We start from the raw sequence: 27260 nt of genomic DNA on the forward strand, positions 1-27260 counted from the left end.
CAGAGCCCCCCACCCCCACCCCGCCGGCTTCTCGTTTAGCAAAGTGCTGCCAAGAGACGTCGCGGAGGCACAAGCCAACGTGGTAACGCGGCGGCGGAAGGGTCAGAGAGCTTCTCTGTCATTTCCAGCGTCGCGGTTTTTACAGCCTGCCGCTGATACGCGCCCCGTTGGCGTGCGAGTGCCACGGCGAGAGTCATCAAAAATTCATGGCGCGATAGAGGCACACGTCACATCCAATATGTTGCTGGCCGCGCTGATGAGCGCGGCTAGTGAGCCGTGGAAGGTTAAGGAGCTGCTTCCGGATTAGAACCCAATCTAGTTTCTTTCCTTTACAAAGACTGAGCGACACTGTATCGCGAGTCTCGAATAACAGCTAAAACAAGTGACCACCCCTCTAAAAAGAAAAAGCTTATTATTATGATTTTCCTCATGTAAAAAAACAAAACAAAATGTCATGACCATCAAATTCTGCATTACAAATGACAAATCTTGAGATTTTGCGATCAAATGACCAGAATCGTATGCAATTGTCCTGCAAAGTTACAAAAAACAATTTTAAGATAAGTAATTTTCAAAAAGTGCAAGCCACAAATTTCTTCATTCCCAGATAAAAGCTCAAGATATTGATCTTCAGGGAATTAGAAAATCCGTCAATCAAATAAGGTCCACTTAAGAGGATCCTCTGCTTTTCTATCAAATCGATCCATTGATTTATTTTCACATTCTTCTCACCTCATAGCCTCTCTTCACATTGCCGGAAATATCTCGTCTCCGTAACACTCGGCTAATCAAATATTTAAAGGTAGGAGAGAGAGAGAGAGAGAGAAATAAAAGGCTCTTAAATGCCAGAAGATCACGTACGCATTTAACGAGCGGGCGAGCGTTACTCGTTATCTATCGAAATGTCAGCGAAACGTGCACGCCTCGCCGATCCCAAACAATCCACGCGCTGTCCAAACACACGTCGGGCCAGTTGGAAGTCACCCAGAAGGCCATTTGCTAAAGGTTATTTTTATTCATCGTAAGGTCAGGATTCTACACGTAATTAACGCAAATCCTGCAAATTTTCCACAAATCAACCCATTTCCAAAATAATTGTAGGCTCAAGAATGATGATTGCCAAAATGAGCCCGTTTTCCCATTTCTTTGCGGTGTGGTGACATCGTTGGCCAAATGAAGCTTCGCGAAGCGCTTTGTGATCCTTTTTGCCTCATCTTGATGATTAAAGTAGCAGTGGAAATGGAGTAGGTTATCTTTAAACGCCGTGATCTTTAAACCAAGACCTATAATCTCAAGGATTAAAAAAAATATATCACAAGCGCTTCCGTTTCCCATCAATAGTTTTAAGCAAGAGCTATACGGACACAAACGGGGCATCAACACATGTAGACAGGCAACATAATACCCACCACAGGAAAATATTTTTTTTATTTCCTGCGACCCCCCCCCCCCCCCCCAACTACTATTACTGCAGATTACTGTATCCATGGAAGATGAATGGCGCGGGGGGTTGGGGCACTCTTTCAATCTTTTGAGTGGAAATGTTCATGGAATCAATTTAAAGCCTATCTTAGGGCACTGCTGTGTTTATAATCATTCATTCATTCATTCATCTTCCGAGCCGCTTGATCCTCACTAGCGTCGCGGGCGTGCTGGAGCCTATCCCAGCTGTCTTCGGGCAGTAGGCGGGGGACACCCTGAATCGGTTGCCAGCCAATCGCAGGGCACACAGAGACGAACAACCATTCGCACTCACACTCACACCTAGGGACAATTTCGAGTGTTCAATCAGCCTGCCACGCATGTTTTTGGAATGTGGGAGGAAACCGGAGCACCCGCAGAAAACCCACGCAGGCCCGGGGAGAACATGCAAACTCCACACAGGGAGGCCGGAGCTGGAATCGAACCCGGTACCTCTGCACTGTGAAGCCCACGTGCTAACCACTGGATTACCGGGCCGCCCGTGTTTATAATCAAGCCCACAAAAAGTGAATTTTCCATTCTGTACCCCCCCCCCCCCACCCCCCTGGGCCCACCCCCCTCCAAACACACACCTCTACAAAATGGCTTCAGGAGTCATGTTTTTGCCTTTTCTATTTGGGGTGAGAGTAAATCACAAAGCGCAGCACTGACAAGCTCGTCTTTTGGCTTCCTCCGTTACTGTAATTAACTCCCCCAGTATCTGCTCGTCACCTTGTGCTATGGTGGCCTTTTTTTCCACCCTCTCTCTCTCTACTTAGTTATTACTTAGCGGGGGCTAAATATAGCTTTCCCCCAGGCTGCCGGCATGATCACGCTTGCCACTAAAGCCAGATGTGGGCGATTACACGGCAGCCTCCGGGGGCCGCTCTCTCACCCCAGCCGGTTGAGACCATGTCAAAAGCTAAAAGACGCCACTCGGCGAGTGCTGCGTCTCCTCAAGATTGAAGTAAGCAAAGACGTTCAAGAACTGCTCCAGAAGTTGCGATGCTGCTGTGACACTGAGACCCCGACTCGATTAATATAAGCCACGCCGCTTTGATCGGGTTTTCCGCCGGCCGGAGATTTTTGATCGGCACGTCGAATGAACTGGCAAGCCTATCGACCGATTTATTTTAGCGCACGCCGGACCATCCCGTGACGGGGAGCGTGAAACCGGAGCCTCGGCTGAGCTAGTGCGCGCCTTCTTCTTCACGGCGCAGCCTCAAAACGATCAGCCGGGTCTCAATTTTCACCCCACATCGGATGGCAAAGCTGGAAAAACTGTTCGATAGTCCCCATTTTGTGGTTCGCTGCTGCCCGTGGGCTCCTTGAGACGGAGAGTCACGTCTTCATCAACGCCACCCGACTCGGTATTTTGCTAAGTTCCTTTGTTCTTCGTGAGACGTCAACGTCAGCGAGCGTTCCCTGGCATTCGTCTCCAGAAATCGCTTGGATGGGGTCTGGCGTCAAAGCCAAAGCAGCCGAGAAGTCCGGTAATCACGTGAATGCGCCGCCGTGACGGCCGACGTCGTCTTCCAGTTTTCCGGCAAATGAGGCCACCTCTGAATAATTCAAATTAATCTTCTTAATCAAATATGATCACGGAAGCCCTAGCAACTTTTAAGTGGAGATTTAAGGGGATTTCGTCGGCGTTCGCCAATGACTAGTGACCTAATTCAGTTCTCTTTGAAAATCCGCTTCATTTTGAAGACGGGCGGCCCTTTCCGATCACTGGAGAGATTTACAGACAAATTGACGAGCGCGTTGCCGCTGCTGTTGCCGTCTTCGCTAGGAATTTGCTCGCCATGAAATCAGCACGCAAAGTTGTTTCGCCGCAAGTTAAGCTAAGTAGCAGTGTGTCGAAATTAGAGCCCGCAGGCCGTTTGCGGCTCGCCATCCCTTTTTCAGCGGCCCGCGACGTGACTCCCCCACCCCCAAAATCTGTGCTTAGTAATGTCGAGTGAGATCAAATTGTTACAGTGGCGTTTAAAAAGACATTTATTCAGTGCCTTGAAGATCAGTACAGCTCAAGATGAAAAGGAAGAAGGAAAACCGCAGGTTCAGTCAGGCATCCGTTGCACTAAAGTCGGCTTATAAACAAAATATTGCTTGGATTTTTTTTCCTTTTTAAATGTTTAAAACTTCTTTATACAAAATCTCAACGCAGATTAGAGTCAATCACTTGCCGTACACTCTCAGCTAAGTCAATGATTTGGGTGGTTAAATCTCACTGAAGAAATACGGTCCTCGGTCTCGTTTTTGTCCGCGCGCGGTGGACAATGAAGGCCAACGCCGCCCGAGAAAGCACTTGGAGCAGCACAGCACGCGGCTACAATAGAAATCGACATCAAGAGGGAAGCGGTCCGTTGCGTCATGGAAAGCAGCCTGCTTTTATTCTAAGGCACGGGAGTGGAAAGCCCCTTTGGAATTAAAAAAAAAAACATTCTCAATAAATTGGGAGTATTTGGGCAAGCTGTATTTTCACTCAACTCTATGTTTGTCCTAATATAACTTCATCTAAAAATAAATATTTTCTTTAGATTTCAAATAGTCTTTGCTGTACCCAAAAGTACCCCCACCCCCCACCCCGAAAAAAAAAAAAGTGGAAATGATCAATACATTAAAGTAAATCACTCACAGCATAAATGAGAATGGCGAGTGAAACAAAAAAGGGATACAGATTGTGAACGTTTTTTTTTTTTAAACGCTCGTTCAACCCTTAGAAGAAAATAAAATGTGCCCTCGAGACAAAAGGAACCCTCCGTCCAACCCAACCTCTTTGGCCTTCGTGGAGGGAAGAAGCATGCCACGCAAAGGCCAAAAAAAAAAAGCTGCTGGGCAAGTTCATTGGACGCCAAAGAATATTAGGTGAGAATTAAAATGATACCAAAAAAAAAAAACAAAAACGACAACCTGGAGAATGGTCCTTATTTTTGTTAGTGCGACGTGGAGGCGTTCTCGATGCACAGGACGACGTGGGCGTTGGAGCAGCTGCGGGAGTGGCGCCGCAGGAGGTGGCCGCTCTGCAGGTCCGACGCCAGCCCCGTCACGGCCTGCTCGCCCGCCCGCCACGTTTCGCAGTAGTGGTCCGTTTGCCGGTGACCTTTCTCGCTGGAGCCGTGCCACAGCATTTTGTGGGGCCTGGTGAAGCGCACGGGGGGCGGGGGGGGGGGGGGGGGGGCAGATGGCGCCACGCGCGTGAGGACGTGCGGGACATTCGCCGTCCGTCGACGTCGGAACACTCACCACGTGCTGTCCCTGAGAACGTCCCTGCCATCGAAGGAGTAAATTGGTACGCCGCTCCTCATTTCTCTGGCGTTGTCATCAAAGATGGATTCCCAACTGTCAAATAGAACTTGATCCTGCGTGGGAGAGAAAGAAACAAAAATGTCGGGAGTGCCGAATTGTACCGATTACATTGGGACACTTTCTGCCCGCTCTCGGCAACTTTTACCGAAATCGGAAGAATTTTAATGGCTTTGTGTGCGTGCCTCAACATATTCATTCATTCATTCATCTTCCGAGCTCACTAGGGTCGCGGGGGGTGCTGGAGCCTATCCCAGCTGTCTTCGGGCAGTAGGCGGGGGATACCCTGAATCGGTTGCCAGCCAATCGCAGGGCACACAGAAACGAACAACCATTCGCACTCACACTCACACCTAGGAACAATTTAGAGTGTTCAATCAGCCTGCCACGCATGTTTTTGGAATGCGGGAGGAAACCGGAGCACCCGGGGAAAACCCACGCAGGCCCGGGGAGAACATGCAAACTTCACACAGGGAGGCCGGAGCTGGAATCGAACCCGGTACCTCTGCACTGTGAAGCCGATGTGCTAACCACTGGACCACCGGGCCCTCAACATATTTTTGAAGCTAATTAAAAAAAGAAGAAAAAAAAGACTATTTTTCAAGCACATCAGGTTTGACTTTTGGCCCTATAAAATCTTGCGCAATCCGGACCTTGCCGTGCATTGTAATTTATAGTTCTGAGGTTTCAGAAAACATTCTAGCAATTGGTGAACAGTGGTCGGGTGTAACGGACAAGAAGTTTGAGCTGTTTTTTGGTTGTACTGGAAGAGGCAAAAAAACAACAAGTGCCTGTTGGGAACCTATTTTTATGACTAAAAACTGAAAATAGTGAAGTCAAAATACTTTCAAAATCTGATCTGTGAGAGAAAAAAAAAATGACAGCAGATTTGGATTTAGCGCCCCCACCCCACCACCAAAAATTGCATTTGTATTTGACAGCTTATGCGTTTTTTTTAATCCAAAACAAATTGACTGTAAGCCACGAGTGGGTAAGGATAATGCCGTAAGACGGGTTTGATATGACCTTAAAACTTTTTTGTTTGAGGGCCACCTACCAAAAAAAAAATGCAAGGATGAAAGGGCCACCTTAAGAACAGGCTAAAGTCGGACGAGAAAGCAATTCTAGATTGTTTGTGTTGTCTGTTTAATTTCTTTAGCTTTCTGTTCAAGGTGGCAAGGTCGTTGAAAAGATTTCTTCCCCCCGGGGTTTTTGGAGTGGCCAAAGGTTTGGACACGGGCTGCCTTCAAGTGTCTCACCTTAAGGTTGACAATGGGCAAGGTGTCCCTGTCCGACCTGCGGACAATGGTGTAAAGGTCTTGGAGCTTGGAGGATAGGAAGGCTCTGAAGGTCCCCTTCAGGCCCACGCTACGGGCCTGCTGGAAACACAGGAAGTCGGCCCCACGAATTCCTCGCATGTTCCCACTTTGAGGGGCGTTCAGGGCGATGAGATGGAGCTACAACGGCCGAAAGAGAGAACCATCCGCGGGTTGGTCAAAGACCTTGAAAAGAAACAAACGATTGCCCTCCGGTTACTCGGCGGCATTTACACCCGATCCCGACTTGTCGGCGTGGACCGCAGGTTGCACTAAAGGTGGGCTGGGTCGTCGTTGGGGAGTGACGGGGTATCTGTTCTCAGCCTGTCCCGTCGCCCGTCTGCCGTCCGTCTGACCCGACTGCCTCCAGTCCGGGAACCTGGGATCATACCGCGAAGGGTGCGGGGACTCCGCGGGCGGGCGTGACGGCGGCTCGACGGGCCGCACGTCGGAAACGCTCTGGGAGTAGTGGCCGGCTCCGTTGTTGTCGTGGGACTGCGGGTACAAGATGACAGGCGGAGGCTGAACCTCGGCCACCTCGTTTTCCTTGAAAGAAACATAAACAACGATCGACTGAGTTTCAAGAGGGCCATTAAGCTCGGTCCATTCTGGGTCATTGGACTCACCAAATCTCGGAAGAAGGGGGTGTAATCTCCGAGCTGTGGCGAAAGGAAAAAAAAACGATTTGGATTTGTGAGTTTACAGTTCTTCCAATCCCCATGGCTCTCGTCTCCACTCCATGTCCGGCCGATCCGGGCAACATTTTTACTTTACTTGTGACGTAAAAATATGTTTGACATTTTCTCAAATTAGTTCACAGTTGACCTTTCGAGAAACGCTTTTTGAACAGGATTGGAGAGACAGCAAAAGAACTTTACCATGACTTGCCGCAGTCCTTCGCGGACTCTTAAATACAGGTCGGCTTTGTCGATGACGTAGATGAGGCTGCCTTCTGCCTGCCGTCTGGCGGTCGCGATCATGGTGTCGTAGGACCTGAGAACTGTGACCTGTGCAAGGCGAACCAAGCAGTGGCTTTGGTATGCTACCGAATGAGCTGCTTCACGCAGGCAAAAGAAAAAAAAAAAAGATAAAAGACTTACTCCAGATGAGTGTCCAGGACTTCCAGGTGGGCCAGGAGGACCAGGAGGTCCGGGTACATTGGCAGCTTCAATTGAAAATCAGACCAGAAAATCAAATATAAACATGTCAATCTCAAATTTGTGTATATGAAGACAAAAAAAAGATTTTAGAAGACATAGTGTTGGAGTAGTGTTCCGACTTCATCGAGAGGCGGAAACGTAAACCGCGTACGTTGAAAAGAGGTTCGACTGCATCACTTTCACACCTCTGCTTCATTTTGATACACTGAGGCGCAGAACCAAAGCGACTCACTTTGACTGGGCCAAAAGGCGCCGGGCTGCGAAGGGGATGACGCCGGTCCGGGTGGTCCGGGCGGTCCCGGAGGACCTGGGCGGCCATCATAACCAATCCCTGCTGGACCAGTTGGACCTTGAGGTCCGGGTGGACCCATGACAGAATCTCCTTTTGGACCCTAATGCAAAGAAAGCACCTGAGCAACCTGTCTCGAGCGTGACATGGGGGACGTTCACGTCCTATTCTACAACTCACAGGTAAACCCGGTTTGCCAGGAGGCCCTTGTGGGCCAAGAGGTCCTCCAAATCGAGGGTCATAATAGCCACCGGGTTCCCCCTTTTCTCCCTTCACTCCCGGGTCGCCATGCTGTCCCTTTAGGTCATTCTGTTAAAAAAATAAAATAAACGAGTTTAGCATTCTCACAGCGCTGCCTTGAATGCCGACCTGTTGATGAATGTGGTCGATGGCTCAGATCCCAAACCTTGACTTTGTGCGCTTACCCTGAGTGTGTGAATGTCAAAATTGGAGCCCGTTCCTAAGAACAAGAATGCATTTTGGTGAACACACCAACGAGCTCAAGAGGCAGTCATCAAGAATGTTCTAATCTGCATATAAAATCAAGGATTTACCGGGCGCGCCCGGAAGGCCGCGTTCACCCTTTTCTCCTTTGATTGCTGTCGTAAAACAAGACAGAAACACTGCAGCATGAGAGAAGCGTGACTTTGGAATTGCCATTTCCCAGCGTCACATACTTTGTGTTTTATCAGCTCCCTTCTCAAATCTAGTAAGACTCGACGGATTAATCTTGCGACAATGGTGACTCCCCCACCTCCCCTACCTCCTCCCTCGCCTCAGGCGAAGCTACCTGAAAGAAGCTGAAATGAGGAACGTCTTTGTCTCCAGAAACTTTAAAGCTTTCTTAAATCTTACTTCTTTGACAGGAGCATTTACGCCTGCCTAATGAGAGAACCTGCTCATTTTGAACTTGATCATTTTGAAAGTTCACATGCGTGTCTGGCAAAGGGCTCATCCGGTACCTGGATAGTTCCTGGAGGTTCCATCGGTGTGCTGTGAACGACACACAGCGCAAGATTGACCTTAGACAGCCGAGTTAGTGAGCCGGTTGTAGCTTCAACGGGTTTGGTCAACTCACGCTGAAGCGATCGTAGGGTCCGGCCGGTCCTGGTGGCCCTGGTGGTCCCGGTGGGCCAGGAACCCCCTGATGGAAGAAGGAGACTCATACGTTGTATGTAACAAGTCTAACAACTGAGCTAACTGGGGCCAATATATGTGCTGAATGGATTAGACTTGAGAATGCTGAAAAGAGTCAGACTGTCGATCTCAACCGGAGAAATCTTCATGAGATGGCTTGAAAAGTGACTTACTGGGTAGCCAAAGCCAGAGCCTGGCTCTCCTTTCTCCCCCTTGTAACCGTTTACACCAGGCCGACCCTAACGGAAGTGACATTTTTTTTATTTGAATGGCTGTGTTCAGATGGCATTCAAAACAAAAACCAAAACCACTGGACTTTACTTACAGGTCTCCCAGGCATTCCAATTTCACCCTTGATTCCGTGAGGTCCATATTGTCCCTACGTGGAAAACATATCCAGAGACGTGACTTATTGCTGGCTTGTAAAACAAACTTTCGCCATTTTGGAAAGGATTGTTGTTGATATTTGAAAATACTTACAGGGGGTCCCACAGGTCCAGGAGGGCCTCGATCTCCCTAACGGCACAGTAGAAATGTCAGAAAAGCAAAGCAAAAACTCACTCGAGACAAATGCAGCCTGTCAAATGCACCGATGCTTACTTTGAAAGCTGTTAGTCCCGCCGAAAAGAGGGGCCCCCCATCGGGGCCAATGATCAGACCAGGCTCGCCTTTCTCGCCCTGCGGAGAGAACCGCCATTAGCTCCACAACCAAGGCTAAGCGCAGCATTAAGCTTTGACTGCACCTTGATGCCAAAACCTGGAGGTCCGGGATGTCCCGTGTCGCCCTTTGGACCCATAGGACCCTAACGGGACCACAGAAATACAATTAGTGTGTTTTGACATCAGAGTGAGAATCACTGTCACTTTATTCGCTGGCAAAAGTCAAATCTCTCCTTCCTCAAGAGCACGTTGAAACAGTCATTCATGCCCAGACTGGGCTCCTGGAATGGGAGCGCAGTTTGGATTTGACAGACCCCCCCTCCCTTCAGCAAACAGGCATGCATCAACAGCCAACAGGGCGCCACCACATCCCTTCTGCAGGTGCGCCATAATAGAGGAAGGGAGGAGTGCTGGGAAGAAGCCAATTAGTCGTGACTGAAGGGACTTACAGGGAATCCAGCTCTACCCGGCACACCAGGTCCTCCCTTGCCAGAAAAAAATAATAAATATTTGATTAGATGAGGTATACCCTGGACTGATTATCAACCAATGTTAGGACCACCTCCAGTCACTCTTGTGAACATTTTGAATACACACCTGATGTCCAACACTGCCAACAACACCATCAAACTGTAGCAGCAGAAAAAAAAAGAATAAAGGTAAGATAAGGATGAAAATGTCCTGCGTATTTGCCAGCAACATTTGGGGAATCTACAATACGTTGTTCGATGGTTGGTAGACGATTTGTCCTGGTGGTCCAGGTGGGCCCGGCGGTCCGGGGACTCCGGTTCCATCGCGGCCTGGTTCACCCTTAAACAAAGCATGCGTGTGAAATGATTAGAATGCGTTCGATTCAAAACAATATCATGACTAGTCAACCTAATGAAGAATCCAAACAACATGCGGGATCTATTTGGCATTGATCAAAATCAAGATACGAATAGCATGTGAAAATGATATTCACCCTCTCTCCTCTGTCCCCTCTTTCTCCCTTTGGTCCCTGTAACATCCAAGAATCAGACAGCAGACGTCAAAAAGCAATTCTCGTTCAAACCCAAAAGGTAAGCAGAGCTGCATCGTTAGCACAGTTTGGATTCGCTGATTGTTGGCTTCTGATCTCCTCGTCGTTACCACTTGGAAGCAGGGCGCGTTGAGCAATGTGGTTCTCAAATTGAGAAGATTCATGGGAGCGACTGTTTGGATAAGCTTGTCACGACGGTCTAAATTGGAGGCAATTCGGAACAAACGATACATTTCGTAGCATGTCCACGCAGGTGCAAGCTAGCGCGAGAGCAATCAAAAGGATTCCAGACCTGAACTCCGGGGAATCCGTCCAATCCCGGTTGCCCGTCTCTTCCTTCAGGACCCTCGCTGCCCTTCTGACCGGCAAGGCCGGGCAAGCCTGGTTTACCCTGCGGGGATTCATGCCTTCAATTTAGAATGCGGCAACACTTTAGGACGGCATGCTGTCCATCCCAGTTATGTGATGACTGCATCAGATGCTCGGTTACTTACTGGAAGTCCAGGGAAGCCAGGTGGACCCTAAGAGCACACGTTTGATTGAGTTAGACAGACCGGAAAACATTCCACCTTGCATCGAGGCTGTCCATTTTCGTGCAGTGAATAAGTTGATCGACGCAGTCACTATGAGCCGATTCCCGGGCTTGTAAGCTTGGAGTATGATTCAGCCAAATTAGCCCGACTGGGAGTGGGCACACTGGGCCGATGGCGCGCCGCTCAATTCGTAGACTTTTTATGCCTTTTTGAAACGCATCAAGCGACTAACCTGTCTTCCTTCAGGTCCTCGGACGCCAGGGAGCCCGTTGGAGAAAATCTCACCAGATCCCTCCATGTCATCCTGCAAACCGCAACAAAACCTTGAAGCGTTCCTTCTTGCACATTGAGCGTAGTCCAAGAAGTCACGATCAGGTATTGATTGTCTGATTTCCGTGTTTTCTAAAATATTGAACGATGCATAGTGCAACGAAAACCAGCAAGAAGTGAAGGGACATATTGTGTCATGTGGCAGCCGCTGGGATATGGAATGAATTCAAAATCATATTTTGATCTGAATCAATGAGCTGCAGTAATACAAGCACCAAGTATTGTTCGGCGACAACTTACAAATCCAACACGGTATCTTGGACCAGGAGGCCCGGGAGGTCCGGGCGGCCCTGCCGGTCCCATTGGTCCGGGCAAACCAGCCAATCCGGGCTCACCCGTCGGTCCGGGTAAGCCGGAATCTCCTTGAGCGCCCTTTGCGGTGGACAAAAGGAAATGGGAAATGAAAAAATAAGAAAAGGAAACATGCAATTACTCATGCATAAAAAAGGCGAAATTGTCACCTTCTGTCCAACTGGTCCTGGGTGACCAAGCACACCGGAGTCACCCTAGAATAAGACAAAATATAACAAATCTTGTTCAAGTGATCACTTTGTATGAGATGTTGAATTTTAAAAAAAAGTGGGTTGAATGCAGTGGCGACTTGCTACCATGAGCTCGAATGTGCTAAAAATGGAGGCATCAATGTAAACGTGTAGGAAATGACCTTTTCTCCCCTCGGGCCAGGCGCTCCCGGTTGGCCATCGATACCCGGTAGACCGGGCAAGCCCTGCGGGCCAGAAGTTCAGGTCACGCGTGGATCATCATAACCAAAGTGGAAACCAATTATGAAAGCGTCACGTTGCCACTTACAGGTTGACCAGGCGCCCCATCTTGTCCCGGTGGTCCGACTGCTCCTAAGCTCGAAGCTGTGTTTGGTGGAGCAGGACCGGGAACCCCAGGTGGACCTGGTGGGCCCGGTGGCCCTGGCAGGCCCTAAAACAAAAACAAACACCAAACAACAAAGTGAAACATGTCAGGAAAAACAACAACCCTTTCACGTATTGCGCTGGTACCGCACTTACCCGAACTGATTCCAGATCAGGGAATCCTGAGCCCTCCATGTCCACATAAGTCTGAACAAAGTAAAACATCCATGGCACACAGTTCCGTCCAACCAATTGTCACTTCCTCAGAATAAAACTGGAGCTTGACTCACAGATCTGCTTCCTGGTCCCGGCGGTCCGGGAGGACCCGGTGGCCCTCTGGCACCGGGCTGACCATCGCCGCGCTCTCCCTGCATGCATCGCTCCCATTAGTTGTCCAGTTTCCACTCAACTTTATTACCGACGGCGCGGACGCCAGGTCCACTCGATCTCACCTTCTCTCCTTTCGGTCCGGGATTTCCGGGGGTTCCTGGGAAGCCCGGGGGTCCATCAACACCCTGCGTGGCGAAAAGGGGATTCAAAGTTCAAAGGGGGGTCGGGGGGTGGAGTCAATCCATGTAAAGCGAGGGGCGAAATATGCCGCACGCCTTGGACAAAGCAACTCACTCGTTTGCCATCTTCACCGGGATCGCCCTGCGCAATGACACAAAACATAGCGGTCCAGATCATTTTCCGAGCTGCGGATCATTTGGCCCGATAAAAAGAACATGAAAGTGGAGAGCTGATGACAAAAATGAGTCTTTCATTGCGTGTCTGCAAATGGTTTGTTCTCATTTGAATTGGGTGTGTTGCGACAGGGAGAGATGGAAAACATGCAAGACGGCGGCGGCCCTCCAGGACTGGACTCGCCCACTTCTGTTTAACAGGTCGCACTGACGGAGCAGCTTTCTAGTGTCCGCTTGGAGCAATTTTATCCTTCCGTTCCACAACTCCTATTGATCTGTGTTCAACTGCTTTTTGGTACATTGTTGGACTGCAAAGCAGAGGATTTCCCCTCGCGTCCCCCCCAAATTGACTCTCTTGAGAAATATTCAGGAGACGGCGCACTAACTGGTTCTCCGTCCTCTCCCGGCGGTCCCTGGGCACCAGGGACACCCGGCGGCCCGGGTGGTCCTCGAGCACCCGGAACGCAGGAAGCATCGGAGCCCTCTTGGCACACCGAGACGTCTGACGGCAGTCCTGCAGACCCGGGGGGCCCCGGCGGTCCGGGGGGGCCCGGTTCTCCCTTCTTTCCTTGGTAGCCAAAACCAGCGTTGCCCTACAGAGTAAACGAGAAATACTTATTGTGGTGAGGAGACAAAGAACCTGAGACACGTGAGAAGGAAAGGTGGTATGGAGCGGAGATTCGACTCACCTTCGCTCCCTTTTCTCCAGGTTCCCCCTGAAAAAAAAAGAAGAATAAAACAGCATTGACGTTGACGCAAATATACGGAATAGTCGTTGCTTTGGATGGATTCTTTGCAATATGTACTGCATCACGCTTGAAAATGTTTCATCCTCAATTCCATCCAACACTTTTACCAAGCATTCACATTCAAAACACTGTCGTTGGTTTGAAGCACGTGTAGAAAATCATCACGATGACAATAACGATCAACTACGGTCAATCTTCTAAATGTGAGTAGGGGGCGCTGTTGAGTCTCTTCATCACACACAAGCTTGGACTTTGAGGGCTTCCTTCGTTTTTCAATGTTCATATTTGAAGTCATCAAATTGCAGCCCCCCCCCTCCACACACACACACATATATCAAAGAGTGCACAAATGATGGCATGGTCCCACCTTCCCCCCTCGAGCACCGCCCTGCGAGCTCCCTGCCGTGCTGTAACCAGTCTCTCCTTTTGGGCCCGCCACGCCGCGGTCCCCTTTCTCTCCTCGCTCTCCTTTCTCTCCTTTGGCCCCGACGGATGCTAATGGGACAATCACATCGCACACTGTCAACTTGGGCTGCCCAAGATATTGAGGGGAAAAAAAGATGTTGCTATAATCCAGCAGAAAACAAGATGGAGAAGCGTTTCTTTCAAAGTAGTCTGTTTTATTTTCAGCGGTAATGTTGCAAGCCGGGTGCAGAGTCAGATTCAAATGCTTTGGAATCACAGTTTGTGGCGTAAACTGTGAAAATATGCCATTCGAAACATTTTAAGGGTTGACTCACTTATTGTAGCAGGGCTCAGCCCGATCCTGGCAAATATTTTGGCCCAGTGTTTGAAAAATCTGCTCAGGGTTACATGCAATAATCGTCTTGCCCACTAGATGGAGAGATTTGCCACTAGCTTGCGCCGCGAGGGTCAATGTGAAAAGTGGCGTTCTGCCTTCTCGTGAAGGTTTGGGCGTGGTCGTGCGAGGACGCGCTTCACCTGTGTGTCTCACAGTCGACGTCTCCTCTTGCCTGGCGACCGGTGGTTGCTGAATGGGCCTCAAAGGAGGCGGAGCCGTCTGGTGACAACAGATAAACGGGATCAGGCCTTCCATCGAGCAATGACGATTCATTCTGAGGAGCGTCTTCTCAGTTCCCTCGATTTGAATAAAGGACGTCATTTGAATCAGACATGGCTTCATGTGTCCCTAAAGGTAGATCGACCGGATTTTCAGATATTCTCTCTCTATCTTTTTTTTATTTGTCTTTAAGTTTGACCTGTGAAAGCTTTCGCAATGCAGATGCGTTGTCATTCATAGCTTTAGCGTTTCAGAAAAAAAAAAAAATCCACCTGTTGCTAAAGCTAAGCCTTAACTATAAATATTAGGAAGCCTTGCTGCAATCAAACAAACGCATCACCGTTCACCCGACGAGACTAATGCCTCATACAACTCGCATACAGTCAGGGTACACTAAACCAATAGTGCTGGCCAACTGAAGCGTCATGAAGTACTTGTGATAGTTTTTGAGTCCTCTAGATGGCACTCTGGGTGTAAAGATGCGGCGGAATATTCGCACTAACCTTTATGTATAAAACAAGAGCACCATCTCGATGAGTCAAAAAATATCACTAGTGCTTCATGAAGTTTCTTTTTCCCCATCATTGCAATGCAATAAAGTCCCTCCAGTGACAATTTCGTACATGTACACTTTGCTGCAGCAACCACAAAAACACAAAAAACGACAGCCCCCGCCCAAAAAAAACCAAACTTTTTGCAGAAATTTAAATCAGCCTCATGTAAACAAGCCTGCCAGCAACAGAAGCAACCGATGACTCATTTTGGCTCCTTTGTGGAAATTATGGAGCCCCACGGGCCCCCTTGCCCCTGGCCCCCCGCCTCCCAAACACAGACAGACAGCTCATTCTTGACCGATGACACAGTTGAGTGTCACCTGCAAAGAATGCGCATGCAGCCCAAGGCGGCAACACCAAGTTGATAATTAACCAGTTGTCTTCTCAGAGGCTGCACCCCCCCCCCCAACCCCCCACGAGTCGCGTAGCAATGGCTACACTAAGAATTCCACAGAACAATTAATGACAAAGCTTGACATACAATTACTAACACGATAAGCGACTCATTCATGCATTCCTCATGCGGTCAGAGGGGGGGCCCTTCGATGTGCCGACTGGCAGAACTGACCCTTATGACCTTCAAAGTTTAAAAGCACACATCCGGTTTCCTTGGTGACAGAAATCCCGGTTTGGCCTTAGTGGAGGTTTTCGAATCTCAAGGCAAATCATGAAGATGTGGTGGTCCTCATGAGGCATGAAAACATGCTCACATTCAGTGTGTTTTTTTTCTTCATAATATGTCTCATTTCATTCACCCCCTGCGGCCCTTATAAAAATGGGGGCAGAGGATGGGGGGGGGGGGGGCTTCCTCTTGCGGTGGACACTTCAACAACATTGTCAAAGATGTCACAAGCGAGCGATCCTCCCAACAAATACCTGCATGCCAAAATGGAAAGTTTCACTTGACTGCCCTCTCGACTTTGCATTTTGCCCCGACACGTCTGAGTTGTACAGACTGGATCGGTTCTAATGCCTGTGAACAGATGTGTGGAAACATTTCTGGCCAGGTATTTGGTACCAGCTGTTGCCTTGAACACAACCTGTGCTGATTATGACGCGAATAAACACATGTTGGACGGAGGGAAACCCCACCTGTAAAAGTGACAGAACATCAATTCCCAGTCATTAATGTCCAGACTGGAAAATTTCTGGCGGCACAGCAAGCCCCGCCCACCACATTTGCAAAGCCTTTTTGAACTCACTGACAATATCAATATAAAATACAAAAGCGCTTGCGAAAAATTCACAGTCGAGATGACCACGGTTATCAAATTCATCTCGTCTCCATACCAAATGAAAATGGGCCCTTACCGTCCATGTGCGTTTTTCTACGGCTGGTTTAGAAGGTCTGCTTTCCGCATCACCACTTCCCTCTCCTGAAGTCTGAGAAAAACAAGCGTACATTTTTTAAATAAAAAAAAAAAAAGGGCTTCACACATCCAGGCTGTGGGAAGTATGATAAATCACCACTAGATGGCAGACGCGGCTTTGATCGGATCTTGGTCCACATATGGTGTGTGTGAGTGTGTTATCCAGCACCGATCCTACGCTGCCAGGTGGCGTGCGAAAGCAGTGTGGTGGTGAGAAAATGGATAACGTCCTTGAAAAAAAACGTGATTTGTTTATGTTGTTATTTAGGAGCAAAGCATTATTTAGATCTTCGTGGTATCACAAATGCAAAACAATAGCATCAAAGTGAAAGTTCTGCCCGAAATGGATCCTTTCACAAAAAGCTCTTCTCAGGCTTTTCCTTGGAAACGAGTTTACCATTGCTCAACTGCTGTTTACTCAAGAATTTGTAAAAAGTAGAATTGTGCTTTTATTTCCTTGATCAAAGAAGAGGGTGAAATACTTCTTTTGGTAGGTTCTATGCTTATGCATTTTTCCCCATGAAGATAGCGAGCAGTTTTTCTTCATAATGCTAAAATGGAAGCTGCCACTGTCACTCCCAACTGCTTCTAAAATGATGCGCGAGCAGACTGCTGCGATAAGACGCTCCTGCCAGACAGGAGAGAGTTTTGAAAGTCACGATGTGGAACTTCTCCTGGAAAACAGCTGGGAGTCAATGAAAGAAACATCCTGTAAATCCCAAGCCTGTCATTTCCTCTCGGAATGTGATTACCCCCCACCCACCCCCACGCGATCTAATACAAACAACATGTGAAGCTCGCTCAACGTGCCCTTCCTTAGACCTTCAAGTGCTGTGTTTAGTGCTCCAAATGGCGTGTGTGTGTGTGTTTCATCAACAGTTTGATCAAACAAGCTCATTGGCAGCCTGCAGTGAGGCACCTGTGTTTGAGTCTGGGTGGTCAACGCCGACTAGGATGCTGCAAACGTTGCTGCTAATGGCTGAGAACTTGCAGATAAGACTGGCCATGAATCAAACAAAACTGACATCACTGTTTCTTTATATTTTTAACGTCTTAGTGATAAGCAATTAACATTCGTATTGCACAACACAAAAATAGTTACCAAGATAATTATCATAAAAACCATTCAAAGTCCTAGCCATCAGCATGTTGGGCGGGTCCTGAGAAACGTAGCCAGCTTTCTTCATCGGCTGGATCGATCGTGAGCGAAATGGGTGTCCGTAGGCACTTTGTTATGTTCTCTGGCTGCATACGAGGTGGCAGTGTTGCTATAAAAATACTGTTAAGACGAAATAGCCTATTGAGAAAGTCCAATGTTTGGCTACACTCTGGCCTCGTTATTTTCACTTCCGTGGCTTACTCGTCCAAATACATGCGGCAAACCGCTTTGACGAGGATTTGGAAATGTTATACAGAATGGCACATGAAATAGTCGGCTGGCGTTAACGCTCACCATGTCCGAGTCGTCGTCGTCGTCGGCGTCTTCGCAGTGCCTTTCGGCGGCACGGGGGTCTCCCACCACCCTCAGCTCGCTGATCACGCCCTGGGAAGATGACAGGCGCACAAGGCCTTGACGCTCGATGATGATTGAGTCACAGCAGAATATCACAGATGACTAAAACGAGGACCGAAAAAGGAAATCCATGGCACACTCCGTCACGCATGGCTACAAAAAAAAACTGTACATGTCATGTGATCAGCAGACTCGATCGCTGATCACATGACATGTACAGTTTTGGCAAAGCTCCGGGGCTGATGTACCCGAAATAATCAACAGAGTAAAAAAAATACAAATAAAAAGCGACTTTGTAACACTCTGACTTTCTACTGAGGATATTGGGAATCTGAATAGAACCTGACTCTCGTTCAGCCATTCATTTTTCATAGAAATGAACTTGAACTGAACTCGCTGAAAGTCCACCTTTGGGTGCGCAACGGAAGAGTAACTGCCCAACAACTGAGTTCATGCGCATGGCCGGGTCAAATGAGGTGATTTGCTCCAGACAAATGAAAGACGTCCATTATATGCCCGAGCCGAGGACATCCAATTACTTCTTGCAGACAATGTTCAGGGGCAGGGGGAGCGGCAGTGGGGGCTGCTGGGGTGATTTAGAACTGTGGTCTGATGCTTTGGATCGGGCCAATTTGAGCAATGAAATCAAATGAGCTATTCAGCTGCAAAGTCTCGCGCGCTTGAAAATTGGTGTAAACCAGCGCCGGCGCTTGCGGCGACACCAAAAGTTGCTTCCGGTTCAAGACGATGACAGAAACATTTTAGGCATGACTGTCCTTCACATTTAGAATCCCGGATTCTGACATAAGATCTTTCATACATACCAGGAACTTGCTGGGATCCGAGCCTCCAGCCTGCCCAACAAAGACGCCGGCGCCGGCTTCCAGCGCCATCTCATCGGGGGACCTTTCGATGCGCTTCACTTGAGGATCGATGGCACAGTTCAGGTAGAACTTGACCTGGTCATCCTTTACCGCGATAGCAAAACGGGTCCAGGTGTCCCTCAGAGAGGGTACGAGGAACCTGGCGGCCTCGTATGACGTCTCCGAGTCGGGCTCGGTGTAGTACAGGATCACGTTCTGGTTGCCGCCCTGCACGGCTGACAGTTTGACGCCCACATACATGATCTGCTGCGTGGCGTCTGTGACAGAGAAGATCACGCCGCCCCGTTCCGACGCCGGTTTCAAGTTGAAGATGAGCGAAAAGTCCCGGTAGAATGGGCTCGGCAGGTGGGCGCGGGCCAACTGGCCCGTGCTGGCGTCGGGGCCAAACATGTAGCCGGGACTGCCGTCGGGCCCGTAAACTCGCGTAATCTCATTTGGAGGAGGGTCCCCGATCAGCTGCAGCAGGGAGACGCCGCTGTCTTCTACAAAAAATAAAATAAAATGTAATTAAAAATACCGAAGTCAGACCACAATTTGCGCGAAAACCTTCTTAAAAGGGGAGGGCAGCATGGCAGGGCAAAATGTTAGGATCGAGCTTTGATCGGGTGTTTTGGTATTGTGGTGGAATTGTGTCAGGACGATAGGTCGTCGGTGGTTTTGCAAATTCAACCAAAGCGCGTATTTATGCAGGAACAAGCACGACCGGAACCATTTTAACAAGACTGCAGACATGTTTGAGGATGTTCGGACTCACGTCAAAATCAGGCATTGGTTTCAGCGAGAGAGCGAGCGAGACGCGGGTAGCTGCAGTCAAGCCGACAGTTTTACATTTGGATCGGTCCGGCATTGCGGGGCGCAGAAACGCAACGTCAAACGACTTTTGTTCCTGGAACTTTTCAAGTCCAAACAAACAAACGCAGGAGACTGCCGGCTGACTAGTTCCGAAGAAAAAACAGCGCTTGCATCTGACATCCGCAGTCCACTTTTGTTCAAACACGTTGCCTCGAGACTTAAGTAAATGAGTCCCCGGATTTGGCGCAACATTGACTGAACGACAGGACGCCATTGTTCAGAGTGCATCAGCGGAGGCCCCTTGCGCGCATGACCTCATTCCTTCATCTCCCTGGGTGACTTCAGGCATCAGAAATGAAGCGGGCTTAAGCTAACAAAATATTTAGCGAGCATGGCGTGGACGTGTCTGACATCGAGACTTCAAACAAACGGGTATTACTCGTTACAAGGAGTGATGCCTCCCCGTGTTTTCCCAAAACATGCTGCACTTGAAGGCTGTCTCCTCCTTTGAAGACAAGCTTTGGTTTACCGCCCGTTGACTGGTCTTCAAGCTCCGTCGGCGGGTTCAAAGCCTCCCCGCCGCTGTGAGGGCGGAAGATCAGCCGAGTCGGCGGTGGGCTTGCTTTGAGAGCCTAAACACACGAGGCCTTCGCCCCGGCCCGGGGGTCCCGCTTTGTGCTCAATTGCCCTCGACACGAGTCGCAATATATTCGCGTGCTGCTCCAAAACCAAATTTTTGGATCAAGTCAAGCTTGAACAGGAGAGCAAAAAATCCCTTTCCGCTGTTATCAAGCGATACCATTGCCCGCACTATCTGACATTTTGTTCTTTTTAGACACCGGAAAAGAAAATATATCATTGATGGATCCGCAGCACCAGCTAAGACGCAGATGCAAAAGTCAAAACACATTTCAGCCCAATCTACGTCTTCCAGGGCGGCGCGACCTTGTGAGGAGAAGCGCTTTCACCACATTCTTGCATTCTCAAGAACCTTTGTTAACCAATGACAGGCCCAAGGTCATTGAATGGGGTCGTGCCAAGTTTATGGCGCTCGTTTATCTTGGCGATAAAGCCTCTTCCTATTCTGACAACATTCCAAGACGGGGCTCCACCAAGTGAAGAAAAGATGCCTGCGGCGCGAGAGTGCATACGTAGCGGCGTCGGAACGGAGCCGAATCCGTGGGAAAAGCTCACGGCAGCGGCAAAGTTTACAGATTCAGAATTATGAATCTCTGTATGGTGGAAAATATGGTGACCACCTGCTGGTAAAGGCAATAATTCTTTCACGGATAATACCAAAAATTGGTGATTCCTTGCTGCCCGACAAATGTGAGCCAAAAGGAAACAGCTGGATGTTAACCAGTTGATTTATCAGTCAAATAAAGGCAACTCTCATCAGCAAGATCACTTGTCATGACTTCGACATGAGCCCTGGGGTCAGATGCGATTCTGGCAGCAAAAAGTTCACGCTGCACCATGCGTGCGCCCTCAACCCCGGTGAATATCCAGAGTGTCCTGGCTACATAATATATACCCGGATAGGATGCACCTTCTAAAAATGACAACGGGCGACTGAGTTCAGCAAGATAATGAGACTTAATTAACAGGCTCAGCCGATACTAACATTACCTAGTGAGAAGGGATCCGCATGACTAGGTCTCCAGGACACGTTGCGGCATTTTTAGGCTCAGCCGTCGAGTGAGTGGTCACCTAAGTGCTGTACGTGAGACGAATGAACGCGTACTCTCCCTCGGCGGGGAAGGAGCAAACGACACCCCTCCTTCTCCACCAGATTCCCACTATCGCGCCATTCGGGGACTGAACCCCGGGCTGGTAGCTACCCGTGGCTTCCAAAGCTTCACGTCCATACCCTCCGACTCTGTGCAGAGTGGACAAGCATGGCCGCTCCACCCGGATGCGCGCCCTTACCGACCTTGTCCGGACCCTTCTCCACCCCCCTCTAGCTATCCCCAGTCTTAAGTCTTTCTTCTTTCTTCTTTCTACATACATTCTTGCTGCTGGAGGCTGTAAATTTCCCCAGTGTGGGACGAATAAAGGATATCTTATCTTATTTTTATAAAAGTTTTCAGCTTCAGGAAGGTGAACGTGTACCTTGAGAGCAAGATCTGAGGAACTCCCCATCTTTCAAACACACGAGGCACCACATAAAAAATCATGTTAAAAGCTCAGGTTACTTAAAGATCCTGTTTTACAGCCCCCCCAAGAGGAAAGCGATTACATTCGCAGATTCCTTACGACTGCCATCTAAACATATTGCTGAATATTGTTGCGATCATAACGCTCTCACATCTGCAGACTGACTGATAAAAAAGGTTTGTTCTCGGTGGCCCTACAATATGATTGTCGACCCCCAAAAAAGGTACGCCTATCGGGTCACATTCTTCCATGATGGGTTATAATTAAATGATGTGTCGTTAGGTGCTTATTAAGGCCCGAAAGCCGACAACGACAGCTGTTGAGAGTGAAGCAATGCCTGCCATCAAAATCAAAACTTGAATTCGGACGTTTCCATCTCGGTCATCGATGACGTTGACGGACCGTTCGGACAAGACCAACAGGTATTGCCAAACTTGAGCGTCTTATATGAGGAACGGACTGACCGCTCGGTCTGTCAGCACGGCGAGGCGTCACAATGATACCGACGCTGTAAAAAGCCCCTCGTGAACACTCACTGATATGAAGTGAAGGAGGAAGGCGGGGCTGTGTGACTGCACACAGAGGAGGCACATCTTCATCACAGAAACAGACTCTACTCAAGTAGGATGCATATTTGCCCCCCCTCCCCTACCCCCAAATAAAAGAAACCCAACATCAGTCAACTGGCATCAATGGTCTGAATCACGGTGCCGCTCTAAAATGCAATGAGCGGCACTCATGACCCCCAACCAGCAGATACCTTCCATTTGGTGACAATGAGGGTCTTCAATCGACTAAACCTAGAAATGGAATTCATGCACTACGCCACAAAGAACAGAGTGATGACGAAAAGTTGCCACAGATCAACCCGGACGCCTCATCCTGAGCTAATATTTCAAGCGGGCTCACTTCCAAACGGCCAGAGACACCCGCGGCTGCACTCAGAACCCGCAGAACAAAAATGACTTCCAACAAAATGTTTCCATCAAGCATCTTGTGGGAAGCGTGTGAATATTGGGTTATCAGCGCAGACAAACTGGGGAGGTTGAGGTTTTGAAACCTGGTTCAAATCAATGCCCAAATCGGTGTTCAGTCAAGCCAGCCGTTACCTTTGCGATTAAAAACCGACAAGTACTGATCGCCAACGTCGTCCTACCCTGGAAGTCACTGGCACTTCAAAGGGAGGCGTCCCCCGTCCAGGAGCATCCAGCAACTGTCCCTTAGACCTTCACAAAAGCCTCAGCAAGGCAGTACGTCATCGGAGAGCCGCACTTGGGCATCAACAGAAGGCAGAAGAACTCAATTTGACCTCAACAACCAAGCCCAGTCCTTCAGGAGGTCTTGGATTTGGTTCGAGCCGGTCTGGTTGAGATGATTAGGCACAGCAAAGCTTTCGCCAGCCACGGAGGAGCAGAACGGAAGAGCAGGATCCACCAATAAACAATGTGGGCTTTGAGCAATCATCTATCACCCTCAGCATGGTTAGCTTCAAAAGTTGGACTGTGTTTCGAAGTTTGTGTCGCGGCGTGGCGAGGTCTGACAGACTGGCTCGTTGTTCATACACGAGTATTGAGCCGGCCTTGGCTTGTAAGGACGAAAAGTCTTGCGTCTGATTTGGTGTCATTTGTATGTGGTTGACGATTCAACACGGCGGGACTCAAGCTACCGCCAGCGAAATGATTCCTTTCTTCAGTTCAAGTACGGACACTTTTGGCGAAAGTGCACTGTCACTCCTGTCAAAGCTACATATGAACGACTTTTTGGGCTTTCCCACAAAAGAGCCTGGCTTTTCCAATGCAGACGCCTCACAAATTCCCTCTGTTTTTGCAAATTCGGATTCAGACACAAGAGCAGATTTCGAAAGTCCAAACGCGGGCTCGACATTCAAGACCTTCATGATTAGATCCCCCAAGAGGCGTACCTGTTAGCGAAGACGTTTCATGGCCAGGTTGACTTGTCCTGGGCGAGATCTCTGTCGTGCCATCGGCTGATGTACGCTCAAGCTCCGCTGTGGGTGCAACTGTAAGCAGTTGAAGAGCTTCGGTCGTCTCCTGCCAAGTCCTCCCGACACTTTCCTGACCATGTCCACGTCGGTCTTCCATGATCTCCGGCCCAGTACTTGCAATACTATCAGCTGGTATTTCCCCACTACCCGCGGGAGTGCCCGAGCCCTCGCGATCCGCTAGCGGGGCCGGAGTGGTGGTCCCGGTCCAGGACCAAAACCAAGCATCCGAGTTGACCACACACAGGGTCAACAAAACCAACATGTTACAATGGGTCCTCATCTCGGCTACGCTGTTGAGCACCTCCACCTGTTCTGATCCTCAGACTCCCCGAGTCAACCGTGACATGTCCCGGCAGCCTCTCGGCTCCACGCGCACAAGCCGCACACACGAGCACACACCCGCCAGCGTCTCTTCACGCACCGCTCGGCAGAGAAGACCAATGAAGAGGGCACCCCGTTCAAAATAGTTAAGGGGGGGAGAGAGCAGGAGGAGTTGTGCTCCTCATTGGCTGCCCACACCGTGTTTCCTCTCGCGACTCCTCCTCCTTTTGTCCAAGCGATGAAAAGTGAGCTCTTTGACCATCCAATTATGGCAGCACTACTGATGCTCTCAGTTGTGAAAGCAAAGGGGGCATCGGTTCCCCCTGACTCACTCTCTTGAAAGCTACGTGGTAAAAAATGTCAACTAAGAAGCAAGACAAGACTCCAACTGCAACGGACGCTCATTGTGGAATGACTTTCATGTTTTCCCGCTGTCGGAGGTGTAAAAGCAACACAGTCCAAACGAGCCATTCAAGTCTGAAGTGCTCTGACATCACATGTAACGCGGGCCCCACGTTCTTGTCCGGACCGGTTTCTCATGCGGCCCTTGGGAGGAGTTGACAGAGACCCTCAACATCGGCCATTCCAGCCATCTGAAGTTCCTTTCAGCAAATGTTTCCATCACATGAATCGGAATTGTGAGCGTTCAGACGCAAATGCTGACACGCATGATCATGTACAAGGGGCCCCTCGGAATCCGCCAGTCCTGGCTGGCGAGGGACATTTTTCATTGAAACATTGACTTAACCGCGACACGTTTCGACTTCTGCGCAAATTGGCCACGATAGGAACTGAACTCAATTGGACATCCAGGATCCGCTGGAATAATCCAGCCTCTGGACTTTAATGCCAGGTTGTCCTTCAGATCTCAGTCTGGGGTCGATCATGATCGGAAAGACTTGAAGATTGTTCCAAAGCTGAATAAAATGAGGGCACGTAAGCAAGTGAGATGTCACAATGCTGCAAATGTCAAAGAAACTGGATCTTAGCTTGGTTTTAATTGCACGATAAGGCCTTTTTTTGTTCATTAGATTCAGATACTTGAAAGGAATCATGAGACAACATTCTACAGAGCAATACCGATTCCACAACCGTCAAAAATGGACTCGTGAAATCCTGACTTAACAAGGATATCTGGAAACATGTAACGTAATCCACCAACATCATGACATACATGGTTTTTGGTGTTCAAGGCATTTCTTTAGATGTTGACTTTGAAAATGGATGACTTGAAAACATTTTTTTAACGCCAGAGGCTGACTTCCAATTGGGCAAGAGTGAGACAAAACAGACAGCAGTCAGCACAACTTGCCCGTGGGCGCACTCAATGATCCGCATCATCATTTGTCAGTGTGTTAACCTAAATCAACAAAGTCGCCGAAGAGTGGCAACGCTTAATAAACCTTTCGGTACTAAATTCAGTACACTGCTCGGTTGGTAATGATTGGCCTAAAACTCTGAAAACTTAAGAACCTGGAACGCGGTCAATGACTGTCTAAATACAACAAGCAACAGAAGCTCGCCAAGATCATCCAGCAGAGGTCCGTGCCTGCGCGGGTTTTCTCCGGGTACTCTGGTATCCTCCCACATTCCAAAAAGATGCACGGCAGGTTAATGGAGCACTCGAAATTGTCATCTGCACCCTCTTCAGTAAGTGTCCTGCACTCAGCAAGAGGAACCGCTGTCCAAACAGAAACAGACGTATGAACCTAGACAGAGGTTACGAAGATTGCAAATCCCCCAAATCCCCGGGGCACTTGATCCACAAAGCTTTAGGGCCATCTCCGGACCTCCTGCAACGTTAGCGCTGTTATTTCAGCAAGCCAAGGTCATCGACCTCTTGCGCCAAGTCACCTCCTTTTACGAGCTCCGAGGCTCCCCGCTTTGAAATGACGCACGCAAAGCAGCCACTCGTGCGAGTGGCCGCACGGAGAGGCGCACAAACAAAAGTCCAACTGCAATCGCACAGCACATCGCAGCTGCGGCGTCCACACTGAATCACGGCAGCGTTTTTGGGACCATATGCTTGCAAGTTGCAACACAAAGCGTCACACGCCCGCCTGGACTCCAGACGCGGAACTCTGTCCAAAATTGTCAACTTTTTGTGAAGACGTCATCGGTCAAATTCATACAATTTTTTAATGAAATGAAAAATCTCCAAAGTAACCCAGGAACATCGCTGCTGTTCCGAAGCGTCGGACACAACAGGAGGGTTCAAATATTTGATCACAAGAAGGAGAAACATCTTGAGTCATTGGTGAATGAAAACGAACCTTCGACAACTCGTTGCAGACAAATGACGCATTACTCATGAGCCCTTTTTCTAATTAGCCGCTTGCTTTCCTGGGGCATTGCCCTTGGAAACCACCAGACTGAGTCCTTCGGGCTTTTTCAGCGAATAATCGACCATCCTGTTTGGGAAGAGACGGAGCGCCGCAGGGTTCCCCCACGGTCCCACTCAGACAAGCAGCGACAGCTTGGCTGTCTGTGTGAATAAGACACATTCCCGAACAACAGGGGGATGCGCGGCCTGCGGGGGCCCAAACCGCGTGGACGGGCTAATGCCGTGCGTTTTCGGGACGATGAAAATCATTCCTCGTTCATGTGACAAAATAATCTTCTCACTCTTGCTTCGCCTCTGACTTGGCAGCTAGACAAGGTGAAGATCTGCCACCGTCTGCGGCAGTATGTCAGTTCAGCCAAATGATGAGAAAATCCCACAAAGATGGCGGCCACAGACTCAAGAGATTCATTCCACATACAACAAGACGGCGGCCCGCGTTTGAAAAGGCTTCACAAACAATATCCAACCTCGTCATTATTTCCGTCCGAGCCCCGTCAACGGCGGTCAAAGACAAAAAGCTGATTGACTGAAGTACGTGACAAGAGGATGTTTGTCGAAGCGGCGCCCGCCGGCTTTGAGACAATTGACGGACAAGCGTTGTATTCGGGTGAGCCCTCGCAGTGTTAACAGCTGTTTTTTTAGTCATGCTGGAAATGAAAGAAATATTCCACTTTCCGACACGGAGGCCCCGCAGGGACCAAACAGGTCATTTGCCACAGCATGTCCAAACTAGCATTGGGCCAAATGGGGAAAAATATCATCCAGTCTCAAATATCATCAAGTGTCCC

At 49.1% G+C, this 27260-nt stretch overlaps 1 protein-coding gene across 3 annotated transcripts; it reads right to left on the bottom strand.

The window, feature by feature from the left end:
* Nucleotides 1–3441: 3441 nt before the first annotated feature.
* On the bottom strand, nucleotides 3442–24251 carry col18a1a (collagen type XVIII alpha 1 chain a). Of its 3 annotated transcripts, XM_052081979.1 has the most exons (42): nucleotides 23724–24251; nucleotides 18794–19335; nucleotides 17904–17999; nucleotides 16398–16469; nucleotides 14454–14532; nucleotides 13879–14006; nucleotides 13452–13478; nucleotides 13149–13355; nucleotides 12704–12730; nucleotides 12532–12594; nucleotides 12370–12447; nucleotides 12236–12286; nucleotides 12024–12146; nucleotides 11878–11940; nucleotides 11675–11719; nucleotides 11454–11585; nucleotides 11116–11187; nucleotides 10845–10871; nucleotides 10643–10741; nucleotides 10294–10329; nucleotides 10050–10139; nucleotides 9927–9959; nucleotides 9779–9814; nucleotides 9413–9472; nucleotides 9270–9347; nucleotides 9150–9185; nucleotides 8995–9048; nucleotides 8843–8908; nucleotides 8611–8676; nucleotides 8495–8525; nucleotides 8087–8131; nucleotides 7958–7992; nucleotides 7713–7841; nucleotides 7476–7635; nucleotides 7184–7248; nucleotides 6962–7090; nucleotides 6710–6742; nucleotides 6318–6629; nucleotides 6027–6224; nucleotides 4708–4823; nucleotides 4375–4602; nucleotides 3442–3881 (listed from the first exon to the last, which is right to left on the bottom strand). In XM_052081979.1, exons 1-41 carry the CDS (start codon nucleotides 24085–24087, stop codon nucleotides 4398–4400), a joined length of 4308 nt encoding a protein of 1435 aa, XP_051937939.1. In that variant the 5' UTR covers nucleotides 24088–24251; the 3' UTR covers nucleotides 3442–3881; nucleotides 4375–4397. The 3 variants fall into 3 exon arrangements, with proteins under 3 accessions (XP_051937939.1, XP_051937940.1, XP_051937938.1); XM_052081980.1 differs by having other exon boundaries at nucleotides 3442–4602; nucleotides 17910–17999; XM_052081978.1 differs by having other exon boundaries at nucleotides 3442–4602.
* Nucleotides 24252–27260: the final 3009 nt, after the last annotated feature.

Source organism: Hippocampus zosterae, chromosome 12 (genome assembly GCF_025434085.1).
Source record: "Hippocampus zosterae strain Florida chromosome 12, ASM2543408v3, whole genome shotgun sequence".
Lineage (NCBI taxonomy): Eukaryota > Metazoa > Chordata > Actinopteri > Syngnathiformes > Syngnathidae > Hippocampus > Hippocampus zosterae.

Coding starts and splice junctions, on each gene's coding strand:
- col18a1a (XM_052081979.1), bottom strand. CDS start 24,087: ATGAGGACCCATTGTAACATGTTGGTTTTGTTGACCCTGTGTGTGGTC. Junction 10,330..10,642: donor ACGGATTCCCCGGAGTTCAG/GTCTGGAATCCT, acceptor TGGATGTTACAG/GGACCAAAGGGAGAAAGAGG. Junction 7,249..7,475: donor CGCCTTTTGGCCCAGTCAAA/GTGAGTCGCTTT, acceptor TTTCAATTGAAG/CTGCCAATGTACCCGGACCT.